This window comes from Bos javanicus, chromosome 4 (assembly GCF_032452875.1).
Source record: "Bos javanicus breed banteng chromosome 4, ARS-OSU_banteng_1.0, whole genome shotgun sequence".
Lineage (NCBI taxonomy): Eukaryota > Metazoa > Chordata > Mammalia > Artiodactyla > Bovidae > Bos > Bos javanicus.
In genome coordinates this window covers 87,525,392-87,552,698 of record NC_083871.1, presented here as the reverse complement: position 1 = coordinate 87,552,698, position 27,307 = coordinate 87,525,392, and the positions used below count along the sequence as shown (strand labels likewise).

The 27,307-nt window shown below is 38.8% G+C and overlaps 1 protein-coding gene across 11 annotated transcripts in view; it reads left to right on the top strand.

Annotated features, from left to right (window-relative positions):
- The window catches only part of CADPS2 (calcium dependent secretion activator 2), a 591,026-nt gene that overhangs the window by 329,866 nt on the left and 233,853 nt on the right, over positions 1-27,307 (top strand). For all 11 annotated transcript variants that reach the window (XM_061414557.1, XM_061414550.1, XM_061414559.1 and 8 more), the window contains exon 8: positions 12,399-12,538. In XM_061414557.1, coding sequence (XP_061270541.1) covers positions 12,399-12,538 — 140 coding nt within the window. The remainder of the gene's footprint in view (positions 1-12,398; positions 12,539-27,307) is intronic.

The following is a 27,307-nucleotide window of genomic DNA, read 5'->3' as shown; positions in this document are numbered from 1 at the left end:
AACCTATTCTTTTAGTTACTGTATCTGGGAACTATCCAAAGCCTATTGTTCAGTTGCTCAGTCACATCTGACTCTTTTGTGACCCCATGGACTGTAGCCTGCCAGTCTCCTCTGTCCTTCAGATTTCCCAGGCAAGAATACTGGAGTTAGTTGCCTTCTCCAGGTGATCTTTCCGACCCAGGGATTGAACCCATGTCCCCTGTATTGGCAGGTGGATTCTTTACCACTGAGCCACCAGTGAACCCCCCAAAGCTTCTTTGGAACATCTATTTTATTGTCTTTAGCACTAATACCAAAAAGCTGAGTACTTTTATCTCCTGCTAGTTTTTATTACATGTATTTTGAGTCAGAAATAAGGTCTTTAGGTCAAAGGTCCAGCATTCAGATTCGTTGTTGAATATCACAAAATGAAAAGTTTGAAACCTGCTTCCAGAATATGTAAATTGTGGTTTTTAGCTCTGCCTTAATACACAAAGGTTCATCTAGTCAAGGCTATGGTTTTTCCTGTGGTCATGTATGGATGTGAGAGTTGGACTGTGAAGACGGCTGAGCGCTGAAGAATTGATGCTTTTGAACTGTGGTGTTGGAGAAGACTCTTGAGAGTCCCTTGGACTGCAAGGAGATCCAACCAGTCCATTCTGAAGGAGATCAGCCCTGGGATTTCTTTGGAAGGAATGATGCTAAAGCTGAAACTCCAGTACTTTGGCCACCTCATGCAAAGAATTGATTCATTGGAAAAGACTCTGATGCTGGGAGGGATAGGGGGCAGGAGGAGAAGGGGATGACAGAGGATGAGATGGCTGGATGGCATCACTGACTTGATGGACGTGAGCCTGAGTGAACTCCGGGAGTTGGTGATGGACAGGGAGGCCTGGCATGCTGCGATTCGTGGAGTCGCAAAGAATCGGACACGACTGAGCGACTGATCTGATCTAATACACAATAGGTCATGAACAAATCACTGAAATTCTCTCCCTTGACCTTTATTCCTCGCCACTTCCATCGTATATTTCTCTGAATTCATGAAGTTCTTTGGAACAAGTGAAAATGTAACACCAAGAGTTCTTAACCTCCTATTGTCCTATCTTCTTTTTTCCCATTCTTTAAAGGACTTCTTTCTAGTTTGCATACATATAGAATGACAAATTAGGAAGGTTTTCATGAATCTTATCATCTTGCAGATTGTGAGGTTGTAATTATCAGCCCTTGCTTTGACATCTTATTCAAATGAAGAATAATAATTCACCTTCATTCTTCAGGGTGGCAGTTAGTTTTTAATATAAATACCAACACTTATCTGTAAATTGTTTTCCAAACCCTTAGCTATAATTGTTTTAAGTTTAAGGATGCAGCTGAAGTAATCCAAGCATAGACATTATCATAACTTCCTCCTTCCTATCCCACCATCGTATGTATGGATTGACAGAAATAAAATTGGTTTGACTCTAAGAATTCTTATAGTACTTAATAACCAAAGAGTGAGAACAAAGCTAAATTAGTTATTATACTGTTGTGAAATTATGAAGGGAATGTGTTGGGGAGGGGAAGTAAAATTGAAAGTGCCTATCGTTATCTTGAAGTAATTTTCCTTGGCTATTCATTTAACTTCAATGTCAAGTTATTTACATAACAAGAGCAATGCCTATCTTTTAAGGGTGATGTGAGAATTAATTTAAATTCCACAAAGTGTTTCGAGGCACAGAGTTGAAAGGTTCTTTATAAATGCCAGGCATTATTATAACCAGACTAGTAAAAAGAAACACTCAAGATAAAGCTACTCATGCAGGGTCCTCTAATAGAAACTGTATTGGTAAGGAAATATAAAGGTTACTGCTATTCATAATTTATGGCTGAGGGGAATAAATCAAGACTGATAATAATGCTTTGCTGTCTAGTTAAGTCTTAAAGACAGACGTAGCTGTGATGGAATATATTGCTCCACTCAAGGAGAAGTTTGAAATTGAGACCCTACAAGCAATAACAGTGATATATGAAGATTATTTAAAGCCAGTGTCTTTAACTGAGCCATGGAAAATACCATAACAAATTTGACTATGTCTTTCAAAGTCTTCAAGAAAGACTTTGAAATGGAAGATGTAATCCTTTAGCATTTGGGTGTGTGGAACTTGACATTTGCTAGAAATATAGGCATGATGGTCTTCATTCTAGTAGCCACCAAAATCTGTCTCATTGTGAATCCTTTTTAAGTTTTTCTTTTGATTTATGATAAGCAAAAGCTTTAACACAAAGGGAGAAACATTTTTTTCAAAAGATTTCATACAAGCAGAATACTTCAGGAAAGTAAGAGAGATAATCACATACATAAAACCATCTTGTTAAAGTAATCACAGGTAATGGTAGAAAACTATATGTAAAAATCTTTGAGTCACACAATTAGCTAAAGAAGTCTAATAGGTAAATTTAATGTTGTTATGATCAAATTGTAGCTTTTATTACCTGTGTATTGGTTTCCTGTTGCCACTTCAACAAATTACAAAAAGCTTCGTGCCTTAAAACAACACAGAATTATTATCTTAGAGTTGTGTTGGTCCAAAGCGAATCTTGGTGGGCTCAAATTAAGCTGTTGGCAGGTTGTGTTCCTATCCAGAAGACCTAAGGTAGAATGTAGTTTTTTGTTGTTGTTGTTGTTTTAACTTCTTCCAGCATTTAGAGGCTGCCTGTATTTGGCTCATACATGGCCCTCTTCCATTTTCAAAACCAGCAATGGCTGATTGTTGCTCACATCACATTGCTACATCACTCCTTTGTCATCTTCTTCCACCTCTGAGAAGCCTTGTAATTGCATTGGGCCCACTTGTATAATCTCCCTTTCTTAAGGCCTTATTTCCATTATTAGTGACCTTAATTCCATCTGTTACCACAATTCCCCTTTGCCAGGGAAGTAACATAGTCACAGGTTCTGGGGATTAGGACTAGGCATTTTGGGGAGACTATTATTCTAAATTAAAAGATACTTGCTCCTTGGAAGAAAAGCTATGACCAACCTAGACAGCATATTAAAAAGCAGAGACATCACTTTGCTGACAAAGGTTTATATAGTCAAAGCTAAGGTTTTTCCAGTAGTCATATATGGATGTAGAATTGGACCATAAAGAAGGCTGAGCGCCAAAGAAGATGCTTTTGAACTGTGGTGTTGGAGAAGACTCTTGAGAGTTTCTTGGACAGCAAGGAGATCAAAACAGTCAACCCTAAAGGAAACCAAGCCTGAATATTCATTGGAAGGACTGATGCTGAAGCTTTAGTACTTTGGCCACCTGATGTGAAGAGCAGACTTCTTGGAAAAGACCCCGATGCTGGGAAAGATTGAGGGCAGGAAGAGAAGAGGTGACAGAGGATGAGATGGTTGGACGGCACCGTTGACTCGGTGGACAGGAGTTGGAGCAAACTCTGGGAGATAGTGAGGGACCGGGAAGGCAGGCATGCTGCAGTCCATAAAGTTGCAAAGAGTCAGACACAACTCAGCAACTGAACAACAACAACAAATTACTCTACCTGTTACAGTCGAAAAGTGGGAAGATGAGTGTTTCAAAATATTTTAGAGACTGGCAAGTAAGTGGCATACAAGTTCTGGCATTTGCTACTGGCATTTTCCGTTATAAAGTTTTGGCAGTAATTTAGTTGGCAAGCCTTTTTCTCTTTTCACCACAGTGAGGTATTCGTTTGCATTTTGCATCTTTATTTCTCATTTCTCTAAGCATCCACCCATCTTTCCAACAAATACTTGGTAAGTTTCTAGGATGTGAAGCAGTAAGGATAGACCCAGACAATATAATGCTTAGTGAAATAAGTCAGACAGAAAAAGACAAATGCTATATGATATCACTTGTATGTGGAATCTAAAAAAAAAAGTACAAATTAGTGTATATACAAAACAGAAACAGACTCAGAGATGTAGGAAACAAACCAGTGGTGAGCAAGGGGTAGAGGGGGAGGGGAGAGACAAATTAGGGGTATTGGGATAAGATACAAGCTATTATATGTAACATAAATAAGCAACAAGGATATACTATAGGACACAAGTTTATAGCCATTTTCTTATAATAACCTACAATAGAAAAGAATCTGCAAAAATACCAAATCACTATGCTGTATGTCTGAAGTTAACACTATATTGTAAATCAACTACACTTGTCAAAAACAAAATGCCTTACTTGAATATATTGGCTTAAATTACCCTAGAAACCACTCTATCATTATGAGATCTTGCCCTCAAGTAGCATACTCTGCTAAATGCATTACTTGAGCCCCTTCATATAATCACTCATTAAGTAGTGATATCAGAAAAGATTTCAAAATAATTTACTCACCTTAATGTTTGTTTTCCATGCTGTCTCCCCCACCCCCATTATTCAAATATCAAAGCTTATATGCTGCTTCTAAGTCGCTTCAGCTGTGTCCAACTCTGTGCGACCCCAGAGACAGCAGCCCACCAGGCTCCCCCGTCCCTGGGATTCTCCAGGCAAGAACACTGGAGTGGGTTGCCATTTCCTTCTCCAATGCATGAAAGTGAAGTTGCTGTGTTGTGTCTGACTCCTAGAGACCCCATGGACTGCAGCCCACCAGGCTCCTCCATCCATGGGATTTTCCAGGCAAGAGTACTGGAGTGGGGTGCCATTGCCTTCTCCCAAAGCTTATATACCTCTCTTTAAAAAAAAAAAAAAAATCTAATGCCAAGAAAAAATACATAGTTCAGATAGTCCATGCTTATTCGCTCAATTGTGTCTGTCTCTTTGAGACCCCATGAGATTCTCCAGGCAACAATACTGGATTGGGTAGCCATGCCTTCCTCCAGGGGATCTTCCTGACCCAGGGATCAAACCCTGGTCTCCTGCATTGCAGGTGGGTTCTTTACTGTCTGAGCCACCAGGGAAGCCCCTAGTTCGGATAGTACTTTCTTTTTTTCTTGTTTAACTCATTTTTCGAAATGACTTTTCCTATTTTAAAAAAGTACTATATAGAAGGAAGGAAATGTGTAATTTTCTGTCAGGTCAATGGCACACTTATTTAAGAGCTTGCAGGTTTGACCAATTCTATGTTGTAAATTCCAGGATTCATTCCAGCTTGAAAATACAAGGAACTGGATTTAGCCTATAGACCATAAGTTGACTGCAGACTTAATGCAAGTCTTTCAATATGCAAAAAAAAAAAAAAAAAAAACACCTTGTGAAAGTGACCAGGTTGCTCTTTGTTTCAACTAAGTAGGATAGGAGGCAATGATATTAAATCAAAAGAGAAATAATTTAGACTAAGCAACCTCAAGTGTATTAAAACACTGGAAAATGTTACTTAAGGATGTAGATTTCTCTTAGGAAAAATCTTCTTCACAAACTGAAAATATAGGACTTGAATATTGGAGAAAATATGCTAGTTAGTAGCATGTGCTAATTAAAAAATGTATTGAAATGAAGTAAATCCAGTTAGTCCTTTCACAGTACACACTTTATCAAGTTCCTTAGCTCTCAACAAGGTACTTGAAAGGTTCACCAGGAATAGTCATCATGAGTCTTTGCTAAACAGTAAAATATATTGTCAGTTGAAGGAGAAAGAAAAATGTCAACTGAACCCCCGAAGTCAAGGTTTCCCATAGAGATAGCTCTACTTGTCTGGAGTGACGTCCCCTTGGACACTTCCTTAAAACACCCTATGTCTCAAGGACATCTGATTGTCAGGGGAAAAAAAAAAATCTAATCACAAATTGAAACATTCTAGCTAAAAGCATTTGCAGTCCCTTCTTACTTTGTTTTAAAGATGTATTTTTAAAGGCCATTTCATTTCTTAACTGGATGTTAGACACTTGACTGCACATGACTTCTCTCCAGAATGTATACAGCTGGATAGGTGGAAATTTTCTTTACACAAGAGTACGACATTTTGATTGTCATTCTCTGGTTTAGAAGCATCTTTTGACTACGTGTTATGGGATAATATACAAACTCCTTAGCAAAACTTATGCTTTTACAGTCTATCCCCAGTCTTCCTTTCCAGTCTCACCTATCAGTACAACCTTCCTATCCCCTTGCCCTCTTCAGTCTACATGGCCATATCCTCACCCCCTTTCCTTTGCACACAACGTCCCTTCCGTCCAAAGTGATCTTGCTCATCTTGCCCCATCTTGTTCATGAAATAGTTAAGTGATGTCTTCCCCCATCCCTAATTGATTTCATCCCTCAAACCGTTATACTCTGCCTCACCTAAAATTTCTCTTGTTGATATCTCTAGTGACTTCTCCGTTTTTAAACCAAACAATAATGGCCTTTCCATCCTCACTGTGCTTGGCATCGATGGCCACTTCCTATTTCCCAAAACACTCGCTGCCTTAAATGTAGTAAATCCCACCCTTCTGGTTTTTCTTCTGCCTCCTTGACCTCTGGTCTTACTTATGGAGTTCTCTCTTTTCTTCACCCTTAAAAGTTAATGTTCCACAGGGTCCTCTCCTTCCCTTTGGATACAGTAGAGTAATTGACATGGCAGAAAAAATGTAATGAACATCTGTATCGGTTGACGTTTTGTTGGTGGCAAACAGTGTAAACTGATTAAGCATAGGCCCCAGAGAACAAAGAGCTGACCAGTCAAGCTTGGGGCAGGGCTTAATACCCAAAGGTGGTGGGATGAATGTCAGTATCAAGAAGGGACTGTGTGCCTGTTTTAGGGTGCCACTCTAAGGGTGGTGCAGTTCCAACAGCCTCCTGTCTTTAGCAGGCCCTCCTCTGTGTTTTTCTCTTGTAAATCATATCTGTTCTTTTAGACTCCAAAATGAAGCAGTGATTCTCCTGTGAAGTCTGTTCTGATTCCTTCAAGAATTTGTTGATTGCACCTGCCTTTGAGCTAGATTCATATCAAATATGTAACTATTATTTTACTCAAAAACTGCATTGCAGTTGTTATGGTCATGTGGTCTTTTTTCTTCCTCTGGACTGAGAGATTTATGGGCAAAGGTGGTGAGTTCTTCATCTCACTCAGATCCTATCTAGCTCACTCTCAGTTATTCGAGATACCCCCTTCCCAAGTTTTTAGTTTTTCGGGTTTTGAAACAGTTTAGGGACAAATTAAGTTGTGAATTCATATACACATTAGCGTATATGTACACTAATATGTGCATATGTACAGATGCATGTGGCTTGGCTTTAATTAATTAATGTAATAGAAGAAAAAAATGTAGAGGTGTCAGCTTGTACAAGTATATTTTAACAGGAAAATCCTTTTGAACTCCATATTACTCTAAATATTATGTATATATGCTTTTATACTTCTTTATCTTCCTTAGTATTAAATTTGACAATTTTAAACAAAGCCTGAATAAAACTTCTTTTTTGTTTTCCATTACACTTTAGCAAAGATGGAAAGTAATGTTTCCATTTTATTATGAAGAAGATACATTGGCTTTATATTTAAAATAAATGGTAAAATGTGTTGTGTTATGCTAAATAACAAGTCATTTCATGTGTTGGTGATAAAAATAAACTAAGAAGACTAGAAACAGAAACGTGTGTAGAAATGCTAAGAGAAATGAATAGCAAAGAACAAGCTATTTTGCTAAATAATATGAGAAGCCAACTATTTTGTACAGAGCTATGATTTAACTTGGAGAAGGCAATGGCACCCCACTCCAGTACTCTTGCCTGGAATATCCCATGGACGGAGGAGCCTGGTAGGCTGCAGTCCATGGGGTCTCGAGGAGTCGGACACGACTGAGTGACTTCACTTTCACTTTTCACTTTCATGCATTGGAGAAGGAAATGGCAACCCACTCCAGTGTTCTTGCCTGGAGAATCCCAGGGATGGGGGAGCCTGGTGGGCTGCCGTCTATGGGGTCGCACAGAGTCGGACACGACTGAAGCAATTTAGCAGCAGCAGCATGGTTTAACTAAAATATGAGAAGAATTGGGCTTTCTTTATGGCTCAGTGGTAAAGAATCCGCCTGCCAATGCAGGAGACACAAGAGACACAGGTTCAGTCCCTGAGTTGGGATGATCCACTGCAGAAGGAAGGGGCAATCCACTCCAGTTTTCTTGCCTGGAAAATCCCATGAACAGAGGAGCCTGGTGGGCTACAGTCCTTGGGGTCACAAAGAGTCGGACACAACTGAGCAAGTGAGCACATGATTTAACTAAAATATGAGAAGAATCATTAGTAAAATGTTATGTATACTAAATATTTTAATTATTGTACATAATTATTTAATTATGTACATCAACATCAGACATCCCTCTCTGAACATGAACTAAGTCCTATTGAAGAAGAACTGCTTATCTACTTATGAAATAAAAATCCTGAAGCACTCAACTAGATGTGCAAGTCTCATGCAGCAAAGCTCTGTTAATGTAATGTTAGTATACTACTATATGCTATAACAAACAAATGACAACATTTCAAAATTTTAAAACAATTGTTGTTCAGTCACTTAGTTGTGTCTGACCCTTTTCGACTTCATGGACTGCAGCATACCGGGCCCCTCTGTCTTCCACTGTCTCCCAGAGTTGGCTCAAATTCATGTCCACTGAGTCAGTGATGTCATCCAGCCAGCTCATCCTCTGTCACCCCCTTCTCCTCCTGCCCTCAATCTTTCCCAGCATCAGGGTCTTTTCCAGTGAGTTGGCTAGTCACATCAGGTGGCCAAAGTATTGGAGCTTCAGCATCAGTCCTTCCAGTGACTATTCAGGCATTTATTGTGGGTGTTCCTGAGCTAGATTTCCTCTATGTGGTGATTCAGGACTCTGGTTTCCACCCTCTTACAGCTGTCTTATTTCCTAGAACATTGTAATATTCTACTTCTGGCTAGCAAATAAGTGAATAAGGCTTACTTATATCTTAATCATCATACCCCAAAAGACTTACCACTTGTCTTCATATTCCTTTAGCTGGAACTTTCATGTGTTTCTACTTAGATGCAAGGGGAGCTAGAAGGTATGGCTGGCTAGCTGCTTCCTGGCACCAATTCTGTACTAATGAAAGCATGAATCCTGGTGGACAGTTAGATGATCTGTCATAGCTCACCCCTCTAGCCAAGGCAACAACAATTGTTACCCTTTCTCCCACCCATAGAATGCTTTCAGTTGAACTCAAGGGAAACAGCCCAGAATTTCATCCTGTCCTTACTTCCAGTCGAAAGTCCAGCATCTCAATCAGATCTAGCTGTGGCTCTTTGGAGCCTGGTGACCAATAAACTAGGGTTTATGTTAACTGCCTACTGTTCCCCCTCCCCTCCTCACTCTGCCCAAGCACAAATCCAATATATAGCAGCTTATCAGGGGGCAGGAAAGCTACAATTAAGTTTCTTATGTAAAAAAAATGTGAAGTGGGAAATACAAAGCAATACTTGTCCAGTGAGAGCAGTGAGATGCTGCCATGGCAAACCCTCTGAAGGCTCCATGCCTTGCAGTATTCAGGAGTTCTTGATTATTATGCATTTGAAATTATTGCATTATTGTGCATTTAAAAAGAATTTTTTCGTCCCTTATTCTCCCTGGCCCTTTGATCTCTGCACATTTAGAAACTTCTTCTTTGTCTTGTCATCCATGGCTGAATCATGTAAAGGAGTATGATCACTTTCTACTTGGAAACCTAGTAACCATTTCACAGAATTTCTTCACCAGTACCATTTTTAGAAGCAGTAGATTTCATATCTATGGGCCTTCATTTGTTACACATGAGAGTATTTGCACCTTTAGTACAGTGTTCGTACCGTTAGTAAGTACTGCTGCTGCTGCTGCTGCTAAGTCGCTTCAGTCGTGTCCGACTCTGTGCAACCCCATAGATGGCAGCCCACCAGGCTCCTCTGTCCCTGGGATTCTCCAGGCAGGAACACTGGAGTGGGTTGCCATTTCCTTCTCCAGTGCATACAAGTGAAAAGTGAAAGTGAAGTTGCTCAGTCATGTCCGACTCCTAGCAACCCCATGGACTGCAGCCCACCAGGCAGCTCCATTCATGGGATTTTCCAGGCAAGAGTACTGGAGTGGGGTGCCATTGCCTTCTCCGGTTAGTAAGTACAGTGTGCCCAGAAAAACAAAAAATCCCAGGTTATTTCAATGGAGGAAATTTAACACTGGGAATTAGCTACATGTGTAATAGAGCAGAGACACCAAACAAATGATGTTGAATAAACTTAGAGGCTAACAAAATCAGTAAACTGCTGCACCCCAAGGGATAGAAAGGCAGTAGAAAGAAGTGATATTACCATATATCATCTGAGTTTTTAGCTCCAATCAGAAGAAGCCATCAGCTCCTCACTTATTCTTTCATCTTTGTGTCCTCACATAGTACGCCCTTAAATGTTTAATTGAAAAGAGATAAGCAATAAATCTTTTACTGACTTCAGTTAGAGATATTCACGAGAAAATTAAAATGTGGCAGAGATGATGGTGCTCAGTACTGAGATGATCCTTAATTTGGGAATCAACTGCAAATAGTTATTTTTGGACCTTTTTAGTAACCTGTTATTGGCGTTTGAAGAATAAGAAATTGTCAAAAGTTTTAAATATTCTCTTCCTGTATGAGACGTTTGGAGTTTGGAATAATACCAAATTTCATATCAACATAGAAGAATTTAAAAGGAATAAAGTCTGTAGGTGGTTCATGCCAAATTTTTATTTTTTAAAGACGGGATAGGGAGAAATAGAAAAAGCTTTCCAGACTTGCTAGGGAAATAGCAGTTACAACTACAGAGGATGTATAGCTCTGTTTTAGTCTTGGCTTCTTTTTTGGAATCATCTCCTGAGTTGAGAGGAGAAGGCAATGGCACCCCACTCCAGTACTTTTGCCTAGAAAATCCCATGGACAGAGGAGCCTGGTAGGCTGCAGTTCATGGGGTCACTAGAGTCGGACACGACTGAGCGACTTCACTTTCACTTTTCACTTTCATTCATTGGAGAAGGAAATGGCAACCCACTCCAGTGTTCTTGCCTGGAGGATCCCAGGGAGGGGAAGCCTGGTTGGCTGCCGTCTATGGGGTCGCACAGAGTCAGACACGACTAAAGTGATGCAGCAGCAGCAGCAGCCTGAGTTAAAAATGACATTCCTTTGTCTGCTGGTTTGAGCCAGAAACTTTCAACTCATTTTCCTTTGCCATTTGTTTAAAGTATCTGTAAAATATCCCATTGGATAGTCCAGCAGTCAAAAAGAATACATTCTAGAATCTGATCATAATTTTTGAAAACATCACAAATGCCATGTAATCTGCTCTTGGCTGAGCCTTCATATGCTTAAGTGTAGAAATGCCGGACTGAACCTGGTTGTGGCTTCTAGGATGGGCTAGAGAAAAGTCTCAAGGTAGTAGATACATTCAACAACTTGGAAGTTGAGACTCGTTTGAGAAGCTTTTATGATATGACTGTGTTGTCTCTCTTGGAGAAAGAGCCTTGCCTGAAGATTTCTTCGTGAATATTTTCACTTACATGTGGAAACAAAGATTTTTTTATTTTCTGCAGAGTACACCAAATTCAGTCACCGTGTTGTGATTTAAAAACATTTTATCATACCTAAGCATGTTTATAGTTCTCCCATTTACTTAGAAACTTCAAGTTTATTTACTTTTTCACGATAGTTTAAAATAAGGATAGCTGAAAATATAATGTCCTGAGTTCCGTATGTTTATTCCATTTAAAAATAATCATTAAGACTTGAATATAGGCTGTGTCTAAATGGTGTCATGACTGACTGAAAAGGGGACAATACTTTTTCTTTTATCTAATTGATACCTAGCATCTGAAGAGCATTTCTTGCCCATGTTGACTCTGTGGGACTGTGGGATTGTGAAATGATGACTTGATAGTTTGGCAGTTTTATGAAAAATAATTATTTTGTTAGAGTCCTCATAATATCATCTTTATAGTTTTGAAAACATGTAGTCAGGAAAAAGCTTCCTGGGTACTGATGGATGTGTGGTCATCCGTCTTTCCCATCTCTAATTGAGTTGATTTCCTTTAATACTGCTTTGCAATGAAAATATTAAAACACGAGGTATACGTTTGCTACTTCCAATAATTGGTTTTGCTTTTTGAGCATGCTATCTGTAATTTCAAAGACCATTTCTTTCTGAACTCCTTTGCCCTGAGGAGTTTAGAGTGGTCTTGAAATTATAGGTGTCTATTAAGTATTTTTCAACTGTCAAGTCAACTGTAGCTGCTGTGCTATTAATTCATTATGAAGTGACACAGGAAGAAAACTCATTATGTGATAATATGAAAACACATATTTGTCAAAAAAAGTAAAGGAGTCTGTATTGAAAATCCATTTGCTGTGGTGGGAGTGAAATGGTTTATCAAACACATGTAGGCGCGACACCAACTTTTCAGACAGGAAAATGTATAGAAAAGATTGAATTCTGCTCCTTAGAAGTTCTATATTATACACCTAAATGTGTTCTTTTTTGTCCCTTACAGGTGGTATTATACCCAACTTCCAGTAGCTCCAAGTCAGCTGAGTTGCACCGAATGATAGTTCCAAAAAATAGCCAGGACTCTGACTTAAAAATCAAATTGGCAGTGCGAATGGATAAACCACCACATATGAAACATAGTGGGTGAGTGTGTACTTGAAGAGGTTTTTCTTCTGAATTACTGAATTTCATGGTATCATTTTTGTCATTTTCCTCGGAGAAAGTATCGGGCATTCACATGGAATTCCCCCCCACCAAAATTACATTCATGAAAAGGGTGAAAGTGAAAGCATTAGTTGCTCACTAGTGTCCAACTCTTTGCACCCCCATGGATTATAACCCACCAGGCTCCTCTGTCCATGGAATTCTCCATGGATACTAGAAGGTCCATTCCCTTCTCCAGGGGATCTTCCCGATCCAGGGATCAAACCCTGGTGTCTTGTGTTGGAGGCAAATTTTTTTTACCATCTGAGCCATCAGGGAAGCCTCAAATATCATTCTAGGTTAACTTAATTTTTTAAATGTATAGACATTTTTATAGCTAAATATATGAGTATTTAGTGTAACTGCATGCTAACATATTATTGGTACTTGGTTACACTGGTATTACACATCATTTACATGGATAAAGAACAATGATGTATGGAGGTAACATTGAAGACATATTTTTCAAAATACAGTAATAGTTGAAACAAGCCTAGCTTTCAGATCACCAGAAATACACTTACATAGACTAAAGTTAAATGCTGGTTCAGATATAACCCAAGAGACTGTATAAGATTTTATGGGAAGGCTATGAGTATTCATCCAGTATGTGAGTGAGAAACCAGATCAATATGGGAGGAAGCTGATCCTGTGGATAACCAGAAGTGCAGGGACTGGCCCCTGGGGATTGCCATGGGTCAGTGTCAGCTTTTATTTCTGAGGTTCCTTTTTACCTTGTAGCTGATGAGGAAATAGGCCTAAACTCATGAATACAATTCAGTGAGCTTTTATTTAAACCGAGATTTTTCCCAGCTTAATGCTTTGTGACTCACTACAGCCAAATTCTAGCCTAGGGTGCTAGCCATAATAAATAAATTAAAAAAAAAAAGAATGGAATGATTTTCATGACTAAAGTTTAGCTGCAGAGTACATCATGAGATGTGCTGGACTGGTTGAAGCACAAACTGGAATCAACATTGCTGTGAGAAATATCAATAACCTCATGCAGATGACACCACACTTATGGCAGAACGCTTAGAAGAACTAAAGAGCCTCTTGATGAAAGTGAAAGCAGAGAGTGAAAAAGTTGGCTTAAAACTCAACATTCAGAAAACTAAGATCGTGGCATCTGGTCCCATCACTTCATGGCAAATAGATGGGGAAACAGTGAGAGACTTTATTTTCTTGGACTCCAAAATCACTGCAGATGGTGATTGCAGCCATGAAATTAAAAGACACTTGCTCCTTGGAAGAAAACCTATGACCAACCTAGACAGCATATTAAAAAGCAGAGACATTACTTTGTCAACAAAGGTCCATCTAGTCAAGGCTATGGTTTTTCCAGTAGTCATGTATGGATGTGAGAATTGGACTATAAAGAAAGCAGAGGGCCAAAGAATTGATTTTGAACCGTGGTGTTGGAGAAGACTCTTGAGAGTCCCTTGGACTGCAAGGAGATCCAACCAGTCCATCCTAAAGGAGATCAGTCCTGGGTGTTCATTGGAAGGACTGATGCTGAAGCTTAAACTGCAATACTTTGACCACCTGATGCAAAGAACTGATTCATGTGAAAAGACCCTGATGCTGGGAAAGATTGAAGGCAGGAGGAGAAGGGGACAACAGAGGGTGAGATGGTTGGATGACATCTTCAACTCAATGGAGATGAATTTGAGTAAACTCTGGGAGTTGGTGATGGACAGGGAAGCCTAGTGTGCTGGAGTTCATGGGGTTGCAAAGAGTCGGAAACAGCTGAGCCACTGAACTGAACTGAACTGAAAGTTTAGCCACAAACCTAACAGTCTCTGTTTCTTCTTGTACAAAGAGGCATCTCTGCTGGTTTTGGAGCTAAATCACTAACATTGTGCCAGAGTTAACTGGTAAGTCAACAAGATAAGGATTCTTCAAATGACCATTAGGGAGAAAAGTTAGACTGAGCAGGAGGCAACCCAGAGGTACCTTCTGCAGCTGAGATGAGCCTCTAAGGACCATATGGCTTCCTTGGTTTGAGCAGGCAATAGCGTATGCTTTGTCAGAACCAGTCATATTTGGGCAAAAAAGACCTCAGTGGATAGGCTCTGAGGAAGAACAAGAATTTACATATCCCATAGTATCATATCTTTAATGCAGTGATGCTCAGTGTAACTATGACTCAGATAGAGTTCCTGGGATTTAAAACCTAGGGCTCTTTCTTCCCCCGTCAATCTATCTGCTCACTGTTGATTTACAAAGCAGTCATGAATTGAGCCCTTCCTCTGTGTCAGCCAGAACAAACCTCAGTGAGATACATCCCAGGCCTGAAGAAACTGACTAGCCAGGGGTTCAGGCTTGTAGACAAATAATGATGATACTGAGTGATAAGCACCATAAAAGAGGAGTGGGAACTGGTGGAAATAATACCTGATTCTTGCTGGAGCTGGTCAAAGGAAGTCTCAGAAGACAACTGACTTTTGAGATGAAGCTTGAGGCATAAATTCAGCAGGTGGGCAGTGGGGAAGAAAGGCAGTCCAGTCATCTGTCATAGGGTGTACATAGGCAGGAGATCTGGAAGGGCCGTTAGCTAACCATGACAATTTTGGTTCTGGAGAGTGCTTAGACTAGAGAGAGTACTAGTGCTCTAAAATACTTACAGAGTAATAGACACTAGAGGGAGATATAAAGGAACACATTCTGTTCCAAGCCTTATAGTTAATTCCCTGCTCTTCTGGATTCAGTCTCTTGATGAATAATGGCACAAGAAATGGGAACCTGGAGACCTCCCTGGTGGTCCAGTGGCTAAGATTCTAAGCTCTCAATGCAGGGGGCCCAGGTTCAATCCCTCCTAGATCCCACATACTGTCACTAAGACCCGGTGCAGCCAAAATAAATTTATATATATATATATATATATATATATATATATATATATATAAAGAAATGGGAACCTGTATACTGCTACACCAAGATAGCCCCTGATTTACACATGGGCAGCACCGTGGTGAATACCCTTAGAACCTTCAGATTGTCCCAAGAACCATACTGAATATGAAGTTGAGCACATGGCAGGTTCTGAAGCCTTCAGCTCCTGTGGAGAGTAAGTTCTGCTCTCTCATCCTTGGCATTTTCTTGCTCTGGAATAGTCCAGTCAGGTGAGACAATCCACCTGCCTTTCAAGACTTTATATGTATATTCCCTTTTTATCATTCCTTTGCAATGAAGGAGAATTGGTTGATATCACATCTTAGAGCCCTCTGGCTAAATGAGGACCCCCAGAATGATTCTGGAGTTGACTACTGCCCAAGACTATAGATGAAGGAGATGACTAAGGAGAATATATCATAGTCTCTGAATGTAATCTGCAAAACTTAAGAACTGTCGTGACTTACCTTTACTAAGGGCTTTCCTGGTGACTCAGATGGTAAAGAATCTGACCCCAGTGTGGGAGACCCAGGTTTGATCTCTGGGTTGGGAAGATCCCTTGGAGAAGGGAATGGCAACCCACTCCAGTATTCTTACCTGGAAAATTCCATGAACAGAGGAGCCTGGCAGGCTACCGTCCATGGGATTGGAAAAAGTCGGACACGACTGAGCAGCTAACACTTTCACTTCACTTTCACTTGACTTTCACTAAAAGATACCGGCAAGCATTTCCAGACATTCAGGTAACTGCAGTTTATGGCATGTAAAAAGAAATTCTAGAAGTTAAAATATCGGTGATGTTGTTCTGCTAGTTGGTATGTTATGAAGCATAATTAAGAATATTGTATTTCCTAATAGTTATTCAAAAAGGCTATATAAGACCATTATTGAACATAATAATAATTATCAACCAGAATTTCATCATTGCCGTAATAGTAATTTATCACTTTGGGCAGACCACAAGCACCTGTCTAGGTTTCTCAGTGCCTCTGAGGTAACAGCTTTAAACAGTTTGAATATCACCCTGTATTTAAATATATATGGAAAAATATGAATTGATGCATAATCAAAGCTATCACAACCATATTCGCCTTTCTCTTTGGCACTTCATAGATGGATTTTACTGAACTTAATTACATTGAAGAAGCAAAAGTCACCCAACCTTTTTCTTTCTAGTGCTCTTTCATATGCCGAAGTAGTAATGTAGGCATACATGGGAATAGTAGATTAATAGCATTTTGCTTTTGGACGGGATTACGTTCTATCAATAAGTAATCCTATAATGAATGATTAACAGATGAATAATGAATAATTAAAAGAGAGACAGTTTAAAAATTTATCTTTACAGTTGTCAAATCAAACAATAAATTGGAGGGTTATGGCTTTTTGTGCTTGGAGAGCTTTTCAGAACTAGACATCTTTGGGACATTCATCATAAAAACCTTTACTCTGTTTTAATGGTATGGACAACAATGATCAATTTCTCTCTCTTATATGAACTGTTTTAACATGAATTCTCCTTTATTAATATATGTATATGGCCCTGTTACCACTATGTAAATATTTTTATTAATGTTATCTGTATTTTATGTGTTCCTGACTATAAGTTTCTTTTACCCATTTGAACCCCTATCACTTCCCACCATGTGTAAACCAGCAAAGATATTAATAGGAATAGTGACGGAAGTGATAATAATGTGCTCCTTAGTGTTTTAAGGAAAAAGTAATGAATACATTCCTAAGTTGAAGAACTTTAAAAGTTTAGAAGTGATTTAGAGGATAGTGTATAATTTAATGTAAAATAATATCTAAAATAAATGAAGTAAATGGTGTTTGGACCTTAACTGTTGTGTTTTAAAATGATCTTTTTTGAACCAGAAAGAAAAATGAAACCAATCTAAAACTCATGTTTCTGGTAATCAGCCCATGTCTATACATTATAGTTTTTTTTAAACAGGACTTAGTTCAGTTGCTCACTCGTGTCTGACTCTTGCGACCCCATGAATCACAGCACGCCAGGCCTCCCTGTCCATCACCAACTCCCTGAGTTCACCCAAACTCCTTCATGTCCATCAAGTCAGCGATGCCATCCAGCCATCTCATCTTCTGTCGTCCTCTTCTCCTCCTGCCCCCAGTCCCTCCCAGGATCAGGGTCTTTTCCAGTGAGTCAACTCTTCGCATGAGGTGGCCAAAGTATGGTCCTTCCAATGAACACCCAGGACTGATCTCCTTTAGTATGGACTGGTTGGATCTCCTTGCAGTTCCAAGGGACTCTCACGAGTCTTCTCCAACACCACAGTTCAAAAGCATCAATTCTTTGGTGCTCAGCTTTCTTCACAGTCCAACTCTCACATCCATACAGGACTGACTATATGCAAATGAAAATGGATATTTAATTTGGGTAACTTACTAAACATTACTATATGACACGTGATAAAATTTGGGTACATTTATTCTTTGGCGGTATGTCATATAAACTAATTACATAAACCCTTATATAAATCTGTTAAATGAATTTCAGTCTAGGTTTCAAGTGGTTAAGTAATTTACATTCAGCTTTAGAATTTACTTTCCTGCTTTTTTTGGGTGGCCGGAAGACAGAAGTGCTTTTGAACAAATGGATTGTCCTTTAGCATAGCCTAGTGGCTGAGTGACAGTATTAAATCTGAGTACTGCTATCCTCATTTTTATTAAATCATGTTTTCCTAATTAAAATGTTATTTTTTAAGCCACAAGAAAGACAAAATAAAGTGGAACTAATAAAGCAATGGTTATTATGACAAATCTACAACTGAAAAGGAAAAAGAAGAAACTTAAATTGTCACAAATAGGTAGAAGCATTATGACTAGAATCTACCAAATGTCTGCTTGATGCTGATTTTTTTTACCATAAAAATAAAAAAGAAAACTTTATAAGTATATAACTGTAGAATAATTATTTCACAGTTAAAATTGATAAGATAAACTGTCAGCCAAATCACTGCCATATAGATCTCATCATCCTTTGTGTGTAGTCATGCTTGACAGTTTGAACATTTATTAAATGAATAGACATTTTGAAATAGTTTGAGATTGTCATATATAAAACTCCTTAATTTGCATCGTAAAGGTATAAAAGGCCCTGTGCCCATTGCTTGCTTCAGGGTCAAGACAGCAGATAAGCAGGAAGAACAGGATAAGCCCAAAGCTGGTTGTGTTGCTGTTTTCCTGTGCTTCCCTGTATAGAGGACCAGCCAGGTTTTCAGGGGCTGTGGTGTGGTGCTTAGGGAACCTTGCAGTTGTAATCTTAATGTTCAAGTGTGGCATTTGCTCCTAAAGTGAAATGACTGTACTCTAATAAAATTTCATTATTTTTTAATTTAAGGTTTATGATCTTCGAGTAATTTAGGGGACAGTTGAAGACCAAAAGGAGGAAAATCTTATCTTTGTCAAAGTGGCATTTACTTGTAGGGTACCTTATAAAAAAGACAAGTCTGTTTTGTTTTTTTTCTCCCAGGGAAAATTGATTCCTCATTTTAAATTGACCTTTTAGAATGACTTTTCTATATGCTTCTATATGCCCTTGTCTAAAATTTTGACATCTGACCTTCATTCGTCTGAATATATATATATGCACACACACACACATATATATGTCTATTTGCATTCCCAGTTCCCAATTTACTACCTCATTCTGGCTTACCCTATTTTCATTGAAGTGTTACTCCTTATAGCCTTGCCAAAACTTGTGACAAAGAATTTGCTAGATTCTTAAAAAATGATTGATTCTTTTTCTAAATATGATTTATGTAAGAGAAGTCTGTCTGTAGTACATTGATTTAGTAATTGTAGAATGATAAGAGTAAGTCAGAAAGCCAACTTTATTTTGCCAACTGCCTTAAAATTCATGTCATTTTATATATACTAATAAAAATCATTGAGCTATGGTTTCATTTTAAATAACTAGTGATTAATTATAACGTTAGAAATTTTTTCAAACATAGCTTTAATAATTATTAAACTACATGTATAATTGTATACTCCTTTGCAAACTTCTCTGATTGCTTCTGTGACAGATTAGTCTGTAACTTTAACCTTAAACTGTGTATTTATATTCAACACAATATTTTTCTGTAGGAGGGTAACATCTTAACATACATTATTTTTTTCTACTGTTCATGCACCAAATAACTTTTTTTTTCTTTTAGACATGCTTGTTTCACATCTGGGCATCTTAAACAATGGTATTTTAGATCAAATAACTAAGGGTAGAAGATTAACTCTCTTTTTCATTATTTCAGAAACCACAGATCATATGCATCGGTTATCTTAATTAATTTGGGACACTTTTCAAAAAGGTATAGTGAAAACTATTTAGGAATACTATAAAATTTTATAAACAGCATATATAATTATCATGGAATGGTTTCCTTTTAACTGAAGCCTTGCTATAAAATTTTTGTACTATGTACTTGAGACTGGTATGTTTTATTATTTGGATATATCCAGAAGTTTGGAAATATTAACACTGAATTTATAAAACAAAAATCTTGGTCTTGTTAAAGGTCTGAGCATGGTGGAAGGTCAAGAAAAATTTGGACATTTAAAGATAACTATTTTTGGTTCATTTCTCTGATACATGTAGCTGAACTGTGGCATAGATGGAGGATGGTGCGATAATAGTTATGTAGAATGAAACTAGTTTAAGAGCCAAGACACCTGTAATTTGGTCTCAGTTCTGTCACTGACTTTGGGTAAGTCATCTTTTTTGGCCTGGATTTCGTCAATTACTGAAGGAGAGTGGGCGAGAAAATGTGAAGGCTCCTTAGACCTGTGGAAAATTATAACTCAGTCAATCATTTCCTCCCCCATGTTTATTACCTTTATAAGAGTATGAATATCTTTTAGTGTCTTTATTTCATGTATCAGAACTGAAAAAAATGATTTTAACTTTCTTTGACAGTAGATTGCTGCTGCTGCTACTAAGTCGCTTCAGTCGTGTCTGACTCTGTGCGACCCCATAGACGGCAGCCCACCAGGCTCCCCCGTCCCTGGGATTCTCCAGGCAAGAACACTAGAGTGGGTTGCCATTGCCTTATCCAATGCAGGAAAGTAAAAAGTGAAAGTGAAGTCGCTGAGTCTTGTCTGACTCTTAGTGACCCCATGGACTGCTGCCCACCAGGCTCCTCCATCCATGGGATTTTCCAGGCAAGAGTACTGGAGTGGGGTGCCATCGCCTTCTCCGGTGACAGTAGATTAGAAGAGCACAAAAGTGAAATTCACTCAGTCGTGTCCAACTCTTTGCGACCCCATGGACTATACAGTCCATGGAATTCTCCAGGCCAGAATCCTGAGTAGAAGAGCATAGCAGTCAGAAAATTTGAATATCCGCTGTTTCCAGCTTTGTGGAATTGAGAGCCTTATCCTTTCTGCCAGTTAGACTGATCTTTATATTCGTCTTTAATTGCTCCTCCTTCACTCATTGTAGTTAAGCTCCTTCTTCCCTGTAGTGTTTCCCACTGATAAATCCATTCCTTCTGCCAACCCCAGTGCAATCTCTGCCCTAACAGCAGCAACAACATAGAAACCTGTTCAATGACTTTTGGACTGATTTTCTTGTTTTACCTGTTTTCCAACACATGCAGGAGTTAGGAATACAATTTAATGTCTCTACTAAAAATCTTCTAGTGCCTCCCCATTGCCTGTGGAATTAGATTCACACTTTTAGCCTAGCATTCAAATTCTCCAAAAACCTGGCCCCATCTCATCTTTCCAACTTCTTTTCCTCTCTGTACCCAACACCCCCGACAACTTCAGCCAAATCAGTCAATTCATGTACCCTGAACATGCTTTTACTAAGGCAATCCTATTTTGTCCACTTTTTCACTTGACAGAACCTACTAGTCTGATTCTGCATTACACATTTTCCCACGCTAGTACAGGCATCCCAAGAAAGATAGCTTCTTAATCTAACTTGCCCTTGAGCAGAAACTCGGGTAGTCCCCATCACTTCATCTCCATGACTCTGGTTTTGAGGGAATTTCTGAATCCTTTACACCACGAAATTATAAGCCCAGCTCAGCTCCAGCCCTCTGTCTGCTTCATCGGGACCCCTCCCACCAAGTTGAAAGTGAAAGTTCCTCAGCCATGTCCGACTTTTTGTGACCCCATGGACTATACAGTCCATGAAATTCTCCAGGCCAGAATACTGAGGTGGGTAGCCGTTCTCTTCTCCAGGGTATCTTCCCAACCCAGGGATCAAACCCAGGACTCCTGCATTGCAGGCGGATTCTTTACCGGTTGAGCCACCAGGGAAGCCCTCCCACCAGGTTATATCACAGAATCTGAAGTGGGGAGTGGGGCAGAAGCTCTTGTCTACCCTGCTACTGCTAAGTCACTTCAGTCGTGTCCGACTCTGTGCGACCCCATAGACGGCAGCCCACCAGGCTTCACCATCCCTGGGATTCTCCAGGCAAGAACACTGGAGTGGGTTGCCATTTCCTTCTCCAATGCATGAAAGTGAAAAGTAAAAGTGAAGTCGCTCAGTCGTGTCTGACCCTCAGCGACCCCATGGACTGCAGCCTTCCAGGCTTCTCCGTCCATGGTATTTTCCAGGCAAGAGTACTGGAGTGGGGTGCCGTTGCCTTCTCCATGTCTACCCTAGTGTGTTCCTTAAGTACAAGGTGTTCCTCTAGCCTGCCCTCCTCTCCATTTTCCTTTCAACATAGTCTCCAGGCCCCAGGAGGGTGAGCACCCCTCTTCTGTCTGCCTAGGACCGACCGACCTTATGACCTTATGTAAAACTCTTTAAGTTGGCCATACCTCCTGAGCTTTGCTACACTGAAGGAGGAGATATTTATTTACAAAATTCATTGTCTATGTGGTGGGTTGACTACATAAGTGGACCCAACAAATGGGCTCCCTAAATTCACACCCTTTGCCCTGTATCTACGTTGTCCCCTCCAGCTTTGGGCTTGGTCCTGTGACTCACTTTGGCCCTTGAGACAGTAGCAAACTTGGCATAAGCAGAGGCTTAAAAAAGCATTTGTGCATTTTCACTTTCTCTCTTCCTCTCTTCATCATGAGGACACATGTGGGCTAGACCACTAGAGGAACAGAACTGAATCGACCCAATTGTTCTAAGGTCTCAGACATATGAGTGAACCAAGACCAACTAGCCAGCTTGTAAAAACACATGGGTGGGTCATGCTGAGCCCAGATCAGATCAGTAGAATTGCTCAGTTAACTATGTGTTCATGAGAAATAATAAATGATTTTTGTTTTAAGTTGCTAAGTTTGAGTGTGGTATATTGCACAGCAAAGGCTAACTGATACTATGCAGTGTTGTCTTGCTATAAAATCCTATTCACTTTTTTTCCTCTCTTCTGATATATATTAGATACACAAATCTGGGTTAGTCTTAATTCTTGGCCTGTCCCATATACCACATTAATTAGTATATGTAGCATGCAAGCTCAGTTGTGTCTCACTCTTTGCAGCCCCGTGGACTGGAGCCCGCCAGACTCCTCTGGCCATGGGATTTCCCAGGCAAGAGTACTAGAGTGGGTTGCCATTTCGTCCTTCAGGAGATCTTCCCAACCCAGGGATCAAACCCCTATCTCCTGTGTCTCCTGCATTAGCAGGTGGATTCATTACCCCTGTGCCACCTGAGAAGCCCTTATATTTAATTATATGTATGCTATTTCCTGAATATGCTGATCTATACACATAATTTATCCATTTTATCCAAATAGACCTTTGTGTGATTTCCAGATTTGTCCGATTTGAGACAGTGCTTATTATATCTCCTGTTGCACATATGTAGTTTCTCTTGAATGTGTACCTAAGAGTGAAATTGCTGAATTGATGAGAATACACAGGTTATCTTTACAAGACAATACTACAAGCTTTACCAATAGTTGTACCAGCATATATCTTCTCCAGCTATATGTGAGCTCCTTTTCTTTTTTCTGGCTTTTATTACTTACAGTTACATTTTTGTCTTAAATCTATAGCTTTTTTGTTGTCTCCTGAGGCAGGGATCCTTAGAACAATTGGTTCATCATGTTGCCCACAGGATTTAAATGCTGATAACTGGTTGATTTTATGTACTTTCAAATGAAGATCGAATGCAAAATTCCTTCATATTCCTCATCTTTTCACTTCAGTCTCCCAAATTTGTGTTCCAGGTACACTGAACATTCTCTGTTACAGAATAATAGTCATCCACAATTTTGTTTGTCCCTCCAGCTGAAATTAACTCCTTGTAGAATGGAGTTTATTATTTACCATTGCTTGACCAGCCAGTGAATACATGCTTGGTTTCATCAAATCAGTCATTCAGTACAGATTTATTGATTACCATGTGCCAAACTTTTTGAATGAAAGAATGAATAAAAGGGTTAAATTTGCTATAAAATTATTGATGCTTAAAAAGAGATATTAACCAGCACTGAAAGATACATTAGATATAGTAGAAGTAATTACTTCTCCCACTGAAATAGAGTAGCTATTAAACTAATTGCATAGGCTAGAAAATAAAACTGTAAAATGGAAAACTACTGAAGCTGGTAAAATACAGTCATATATACAGAATGTAATGGACTACCAGGTATCAATTGCTTCTTCCATGACTTTACAACCTAATTAAAAGTATATCGTAAATAAGTGGTTCGCAGAATCCCTTTAACTGGTGGTTTGCAACTGCTTCCAAAACCCTTATATCATAATTCAAAACAGTTTTAAAAATAAGCTCTTTTATTACTCTTTTTCGAAGGTATTGCCCAAATTGGGCAAGTGTAGTTTTCATTGGTCAGTCCTGTGAGTGAAAGAATGCGGATATAATGATTACTTGAGAACAGTGTGTTGACTGAACAATATTGTCTGTGTAGGCACTAATTGTGAGGACTGTGTGTTTATGAGTATTTAGTAAACTAAACAAACATGGCATTTTTAAGAAGAGTGAGAATGGCTCAACCCCTCTTATGAAATGTGAAAATCTATAACAGGAAAATTGATCAAATCTGAGTGATCAAATTTCTAGACTGATGCAGCCTGTGATGACCAAGGCAAAACAAAATCACTGAAATGAATAAGGATTGGAAATGAGTAAAACTGCTATTTTAAAAAATCGGAAAGTCATGTTACAGTTGCAAATACTAGGGCAGAGAACGTGGATAGCTTATCAGGCCCCACCTTGCCTCTTTTTGCATTAGACGCAAATATACCTTTTTATTCAAAGGAAAACATGCTTGCTTGTGTTTAGTCTTTTGCCTTGACCTTAAGCAAGACACTCAGACGGTAAAGCGTCTACCCACAATGCGGGAGACCCTGGTTCGATCCCTGGGTTGGGAAGATCCCCTGGAGAAGGAAATGGCAACCCACTCCAGTACTCTTGCCTAGAAAATTCCATGGATGGAGGAGCCTGGTGGGCTACAGTCCATGGTGTCGCAAAGAGTTGGACACGACTGAGCGACTTCACTTCACTAAGCAAGACACCGTTATAGACATTTGACGGGACATTTAACAACACTTGTCCTTAGTTACAGACAGCCGTATGTTATTCACTTAGAGGTGTAACCGTTACATTTACTAAGCATATCTGAGAGAGTGACAGTGTGAGGTGTGTTTATAGTGAAATGTATGAATAATTGATGAAACATTTTGAGGCAGAATGGAAGCTTCTAAAGGACCATGTAATGCCGTAGCAGTACTGCTTTGTTGGAGTGGCTGGAGTGTGCAGTCTGGCTCTCGCCCCATCACAGTGTACTCTTGCTGTAAATTTGTTAACCTCCTTGTGCCTCAGTTCTCCACTTGTAAAGTGGAATAGCAATCGCCTATTTCACAGGGTTGCTGCAAGGGTTACATGAGTTAATATCGGTAAAGTGCCAGGCACACAACTGACATTCAGTACATTTTAGCTGTTATCATAAACAGTTAATTCACACTCATTTGCAGTTAAATGCCATGGTTTTTTTCTTACTGAATGAAAGGTTCTTTAAATTTTATAGTGCTTTACCATTTTCAAAAGTTTCACACACATGTGAATACCGTGTTTTAATTTTATGTAACTAGTATTACATAATATAAAATTTTAATTTATGTAACTATTTTCCTATTACTGTAATAGTACATATTTAACTTTGAATTAGAAGAGAATCAAGGACATAAAAGTTACCTCATAAAACCACTTTTTAAAAAATCTTAGGTATAAACAAACTATACTTCAATAACTTTTTTTTAAAACAATAAAGGAACTGGGTAGAGAAAAAAATCTTAGGTATTTAAAAGTTAAAAATAAAAGTGTTTATTCTCTGACCCCACCAGCCATATCAATAATTTTGTGCATGTATCTTTGTTATATTACAATTTACAGTCATTTTCCATGTCTCTTATTCCACCACTATTTTCTGCCAGCATCAATCACTCTGTGTATTTAATGTTCTGATTGTTAGAGTCATATCATGAATAAATGGGTTAAAAATTATTTCTTAATTACAAGTATCCCTATACTTGGATTCTGACAAAATCAATTGGTTGTAATAAGTTATGTAAAATGAAAAATTGAACTTTGTAAGACAGAGCACAAATTGCATTAATGATTGATGGGTAATGAGTGAAATGAAAAATTATTAGGCAAGGAGGAGAAAGTGTTTACCCTGCTACCAAATATTCAGTGAATGGATTATAGCTGAGATCTTGCCTTTAATGTTTCTTATGGTAATTGTCAGGAAGAGGTATGAAGGATCATGGGACCTTAATAATATGCCTTGCCATTTTAATTGCCAAGAGAAGCAAGATAATCTTAATTGCCAGGAGATGCATTACTAATTAAAGTGTCATTCTACATTCATTCTGAAATAATTACTTTGAGTATTTATAAGAGCTGAGATATAAATTTAGTTCCAAATTCAAGAGCATACCCACAGCAGACTTTGTTAGAGTGATCTGTGGTTAGGAAAGGTTAACAATCATAAAATTTGAAATGTTTCTTTAATTTGCCACAAGTTCATTTTTTATTGGATTGATTATTGAACTTTAACACAGTTTCTAATATTTTAAAGCTTAGCATGTTTTAGAAATTAGTATAATGCTAAGTTGAGCTCCTAAATTGCTTTCAGATTTCTTGATGTTTGTTTGTTTCAGCATTTATCGCCTTTTGGGGAAAATCTTCAGTAAATAGTGATGTCAGTATTATATAAATTACATGATCTGTTAATACTCCATTCAGTTCAGTTCAGTCGCTCAGTCGTGTCTGACTCTTTGCGACCCCATGGACTGCAGCACGCCAGGCCTCCCTGTTCCATCACCAACTCCCGGAGTTCACTCAAAATCATTTCCATTGAGTCAGTGATGTCATCCAACCATCTCATCCTCTGTCATCCCCTTCTCCTCCTGCCTTCAATCTTTCCCAGCATCAGGGTCTTTTCCAATGAGTCAGTTCTTCGTATCAGGTGGCCAAAGTATCAACTTATAAATGTCATGTTCAGTGGACTCTTAAAATTCTAGATTACATCTAAAAATTTTGTGGTTAAAATAAAATCACCTAAAAGAACATGTACTTGAGAAGAGTTTAAACAATTACTTATCTCTCTAGAATTTGAGGTGCAGAAATTTGCATTCTCATATTCCTCATTTCATTGCACACCATCAGCAGCTGTTTTACTTTCTAGCCCTTTTTTTCCTGGTGTCTTCTTCTTTGCCTACCTGCATAGGTATCCATTCTATATTGGATAGTGTACCTTTGATGTTAGGTAATTTTATAAAATACATTTAGTGTGTGTATGTGTTTTAAATTTATATATTTTGTGCTAAAGATATTCAACTTCTTATGTT